At 35.4% G+C, this 5,902-nt stretch overlaps 1 protein-coding gene across 1 annotated transcript; it reads right to left on the bottom strand.

Moving 5' to 3' along the window:
• Positions 1–4,089: 4,089 nt before the first annotated feature.
• LOC119071581 (integumentary mucin C.1-like) lies at positions 4,090–5,339 on the bottom strand. Its single transcript, XM_037176527.1, has 4 exons — positions 5,278–5,339; positions 5,017–5,218; positions 4,788–4,901; positions 4,090–4,721 (listed from the first exon to the last, which is right to left on the bottom strand). Exons 1-4 carry the CDS (start codon positions 5,323–5,325, stop codon positions 4,309–4,311), a joined length of 777 nt encoding a protein of 258 aa, XP_037032422.1. The 5' UTR covers positions 5,326–5,339; the 3' UTR covers positions 4,090–4,308.
• Between the last annotated feature and the right edge of the window lie 563 nt (positions 5,340–5,902).

Below are 5,902 nucleotides of genomic sequence, written 5' to 3'. Positions count from 1 at the left end.
TCTTCGGTAGGGCCGAGGTTCACCGACTTCGCGATGAAAGTTTGCCTTATGTCGTTTCAGTAGAAATTTATCAATGAATGTGGAGGGACCTTGTAAAAATTTCGAAATGTTTTAAAGGCCAGCATATGCGGCGTCAACACCTCTACCAATGACCATAATTTCAGATAAATGCGTTACGTATTGTCGGTGATATGCAACAAAAACTATTTTGGTCACCTTCGTGCAGACCATTTTTTCATGATTTCTGGCATGAAAACATAATTACTTCGAGGATTTTTTTGTTGCAAATGTCTCAGGAGGGTCCTCTGATTCAATTACTGTATACCCTCCAAAAATCGCCGATGGCTTGTTTTTAAGTTGTTCGAAGTCTTGACTCTTAAGAGCAATGAACTCTTTGCAAATTCGTAGCCTACATTTGGACGGAAAATATTAGTTTTTTGATGATTACTCTGAACAAAAATCTTTTTTCGAAAATGTAAAGCCATTAAAGCACCCAAAAATTGGGGTTTGTGGGTGATACCACCTGGCCCACTTGGATAAACGGGCTATGGAAAAATCTCCGAGTGTATTATCGTCGGGGACGATAATATCGTTTCCTAACGATAATATCGTCGCTGTGACGATACTATAGTTTTCAACGACGATATTATCGTCCGAGCGACGATAATATCCTATCAGACGACAATAATATCGTTTTCCGAACAATAATATCGTTTTCCAAACAATAATATCGTTTTCTGTAACAATATTATCGTCCGAGCAACGATATTATCGCCCATGAAACGATATCCCAACAAAAATCTCTTCGAGAAAAGTGTGACGCAGTCTTTGAAGTACAATTTCTAAAATGAATGATATCGCTAGAGTTGACGCTTTCAGCTTCGTTACGCAAAAATTAAATTTTACACCCAATTTTAGTTCAAACAAGCTGGCTTAGTTTTTCTCATCATCTGCCAAATAATTTTTACCAAAAAAAATTTGACTGGAAACAACCAAAATTTTACCAAAAAAATCTGCGTCGCATGTGGCAGATAAATTTTCTTGCTGGTCTGTTCCTGAACATTTGCCACTTTGCGACGCAGATTTTTTTGGTAAAATTTTGGTTGTTTCCAGTCAATTTTTTTTGGTAAAAATTATTTGGCAGATGATGAGAAAAACTAAGCCAGCTTGTTTGAACTAAAATTGGGTGTAACGAAGCTGAAAGCGTCAACTCTAGCGATATCATTCATTTTAGAAATTGTACTTCAAAGACTGCGTAACACTTTTCTCGAAGAGATTTTTGTTGGGATATCAGTCGTTTTGGAAGTTTTAGAACACTGCTTTTTATAACAGTTTATAACAGAAATTCGGAAATTTGGCGAAATTCGAAAATTTGACGAAAATCGAAAATTTGACGAAATTCGAAAATTTGACGAAAATCGAAAATTTGACGAAATTCGAAAATTTGACGAAATTCTAAAATTTGACGAAATTCGAAAATTTGACGAAAATCGAAAATTTGACGAAAATCGAAAATTTGACGAAAATCAAAAATTTGACGAAAATCAAAAATTTGACGAAAATCGAAAATTTGACGAAAATCGAAAATTTGACGAAAATCAAAAATTTGCCGAAATTCGAAAATTTGACGAAAATCAAAAATTTGACGAAATCCGAAAATTTGACGATAATCGAAAATTTGACGAAAATCGAAAATTTGACGAAATTCGAAAATTTGACGAAATTCGAAAATTTGACGAAATTCGAAAATTTGACGAAATTCGAAAATTTGACGAAATTCGACGAAATTCGACGAAATTCGAAAATTTGACGAAAATCGAAAATTTGACGAAAATCGAAAATTTGACGAAAATCGAAAATTTGACGAAGAAAGTAATTCTCTATCTGCCACAATTCAAGAAATATCTCTAAAACCCCAATTGACCCACCCATTTCCAACTTTCGACATTTTTCACAAATGCCCTTCTTTTCTACTCGTAAAACTCTGAGACTTTGCCAAAGAAAGTAACTCTCTATCTGCCACCATTCAAAAAATACCTTTAAAAACATAATTGACCCACCCATTTCCAACTTTCGACATTTTTCACATATGCCCCTCTGTTCTACTCGTAAAACTCTGAGACTTTGCCGAAGAAAGTAATTCTCTATCTCTCATAACCCAAAAAAATATTAGTCCTTTCATCCTACGCTCGAGTAGCTCAAAATTTGGTCACTCTAATCACTCTAGCTCAAACGAATCTGCCCCGATTTTTTAACTATTTTTTTGTTCGAATCGTGTTACGAATACCTTTCATTTGATGGGTCGCACGCCTCTGTAGGTTTCAATACAGCTAAGCTACAGCCGAAAACGCGTTCCCGACCCTCGAAAACCACACTCAGAAACCACTTCGAGGCCAATAAAACAAAATTCTGGTCGACCGTCGATAGATAGACAGATAGACAGATAGATAGACAGATAGACAGATAGATAGACAGATAGATAGACAGATAGATAGAAACATACAGAGTTGAAAGATTTTGATTGTTTGGAAAACGTTAATTTGGTGCATTTTCTATCAAAATGACCAACTTGAAAACGATGTATCTCCGGCAATTTTAAAGTTACATAGTCGAGTGATAGCTCGTTTTGCTCGTATTTGAATTTGCGCGAATAAGATAGAATAGGATTTGTGGTGATACAGGCCAAAGGAAAGAAACTTAAATTCTCGCCTATATATAGTTGCCGCCTCTCAAAAAATTGTCTTCGTTCTTTTTTTGGAAGTTAGACTGCGTCAAGTCCTCCGCTAACGCTCCGGACATGATTATTGTTCCAAATAGTTACAACAAATTCATTTTTCACGAACGAAAGTTATTTGGTTGAAAACTTCCAATTTTCTCAGGTGATCCACATGATAAAACGATAACGTCGATGTGACCAAATAAAAAATAGCTGCACTACTTCGATGAAATTTACATAAAAATAATTAATTCGCAAGAAATGTGTTTTTGATTCTAAATTTCCAAAAAATTGAGTTTTTTCCTTGCGCAAATATTGAATGTTGCAACAATAATATTTTTTCAAAGTTTAAACAGGTACCTAAAACAGGCTATTTGCCTAATGTTCCAACTTTTTCAACTATTTTCCAACAAACCATAGATTCGCCAGCGGCGCTAACAATGTTTCTGGTCTTAAAATAAGATTTCTATAATTGGTTCACATCATATGACCAAACTACAAAGTGAGAAATTTGCGAGTTCAGGCCATTTTTGAACAAGGTTTGGTAACTGTTATTTTGACGATGACGAGTGTAGGTATGGGACAAGTGTCTACACGACTATCAGGTGTACATGTAACAACGAATTTTCATGTCTGATAAGCAACAAAAGAATACCTAGGATATCGAATCGCTGCACTTATTTCCCCTATTTTTCATGGTTAAATCCTAGAGTTGAAACAATTTTCCACTTTCTTTATCAAACTTACAAGAGGCAGATAAGTCGAGTAAATTCAAAGATTGAGTTGGTTGTCATTATCTCTGGATATATACATTATATACGACGGCTCTTCTTGTTGAAAAAATTTAGAATCGTAATTGATGGAAAAAAGAAGTTACTGTGCACAAAAATGCCGAGTGTTGAGACACCTATGCTTAAGTGAATCCAACATTTCATTTTTTTTTCATAGCCACACGGAGAACACTTTTGTAAAAATTTACAATTTTTATTTAGAAAGGAGGTAATAAATCTCATCCAGGGCGTGTGTTGATGGTAATGTTCCAATAACTGATGCTGCATTGCCCCGTTGTATGTCTATACTTATTCTTTGCTTTAGGTATAGAGTAGATCTTTTTTCGTTCGTGGCGCTCGTAATGTTTTTACTCAAAACGATAACAAATTGCTTAGCGTGTTCACCCCAAGGTGAACATTTCATTTTGATCATCTTACTTCAAATAATGTAGCTAAATTGGACGCACAAAATTAAACCCTGATAAAAGCGAAATAGTCGTAGACGTCTTCAAAACAGTATCTCAAATCTCCATCGTGATTCTTCGTCACTTTACTCGATCCAAGAAAAAGTTAGAATTTTTTTTAAAATTTTATTAATTCGATGTGGCGAAACATTTCCCGTTCAAGAGTGATTTTAACAAAAACAGAATAAGATTTTCACATTAACAATCTCAGATATTGGCGAAAATGTTATAGAATGTTAAACATTCACTCGTTCTCGTTCACACATAGTAAGGATTCGCTTGAAATTGAATTTACATGTACGGTATGTACTAATCACACTTTTCACACAGCACTCATACTTTTTTTCAAATCATTCCGCTAATCTGGCCACATGTAACAAGTGATTCCCTCAAACGTTCCTTCACCTTGAGAAGAGTTAGTAACGTAGTTGTGGTCCCCATTATTAATGTACCTATACAATGCCAACGTCGCTCCACATAAGTCCATTTGAGGACTGCAATACCACGCAATTCCTTCTCGTTTATATCCTATGGTAACGGCGTAATCCGCCTCGGCTTTAGATGTTGTGTAAAAGTGGTCATTGCTTCCATATAAACGATAAGTAGGCACAAGTGACGCCACTCCACAGGAACAGTTCTGTGACAGGGCTACCAATCCAGGCGAATTTAGTTTTGTGTAACCATAAGTGGTCACTGCGCTGTCTGCTTCAGATGATGTACTTGTGTAGAAATGATCATTCATTGAAGATTTGTATAGCTGATACAATGTCACTGTAATATCAGTCGAAAAGTTTAGTGATTCTTTGATGTAAAGATGATTGATAATTTCACATTTACCTAAAGAAGCAGGAAGTGGACTGCAAGTAGTAGTGGTAGTAGTAGAAGTAGTTGTAGTAGACGTAGAAGTAGATGTTGTAGTAGTAGATGCAGTAGTAGTAGATGTAGTAGGTACTGTAAAGCAATACAATTATAAATTACAAAAATCATAAAAATACCAAAAACCATAGCAGTTTTGCTCATGGCACTTCTTTTGTGTTTTATATTTTGGTTCTTTTTTAACTCCTACCAGTCCATTGTGGTGCTGTAGTAGTAGTGGTAGTAGTTGTTAAGTGGAACATAATTTTGTAAAGCGTAAGTAGAATTTCTGGGTTGCTACTAATGCCACATCCACCGCAACCTTGCATGTTGCAATTGCTGCATCCTTCTCCACCACGACCTTGCATGCATCCTTGACCGTAATTTGATCCAGAGAACTGCTGGAGGCTGCCCTAATTCATAAAGTACGTATGAGTTTAAGCGTTTCAAACAAGTGCTAACGAATTCTAACTTGTACGCAAAAGAAGCAGAGCACAGCTACGACAATGATAAACTTCATTTTACTGAATGATATTTCTTCACGAAAACCTTTTATACGATTTGGATCAACGAAAATGAGACAACCCACTTGTATAAACAAGACAAAAAAAAACTAAAATAAAATTGAGATGATTCATGTTTTGTCGGCTGTAAGGAATATGAAAACGTTTTTTTAGAACATTTGAGGTTTCAGATATTTGGTGGGTAGTGGCTAGTATTTTATTGTTCCATACAAACGACTTTTTCTCTTTACTTACTTTTGTCTACGCTCTCACTGAGGCTTAAGCCAAATTGACCGCCGAAGGATCTCTGTCGAACATGTATAGCTAAATATAGCGGCCACTAACGAAGCCGTCTACGAGAGGTTTTTGGCTTAAAATTTCCAAATTTTCTCAGGTCATCTACATGATGCTATGACAAAACGATAACGTCGATGTGACCAAAAATAGCTGCACTACGTCGATGAAATTTGCATAAAAATAATTAATTCCCAAGAAATGTGTTTTTGATACTAAATTTCCAAAAATTGAGTTTGTTTTCCTTGGATCGTGCGTAAATATTGAATGTTGCAACAATAATATTTTTTAAAAGTTTAT

This window comes from Bradysia coprophila (assembly GCF_014529535.1).
Source record: "Bradysia coprophila strain Holo2 chromosome IV unlocalized genomic scaffold, BU_Bcop_v1 contig_5, whole genome shotgun sequence".
NCBI lineage: Eukaryota > Metazoa > Arthropoda > Insecta > Diptera > Sciaridae > Bradysia > Bradysia coprophila.
This window is presented reverse-complemented; position numbering and strand designations above follow the sequence as displayed.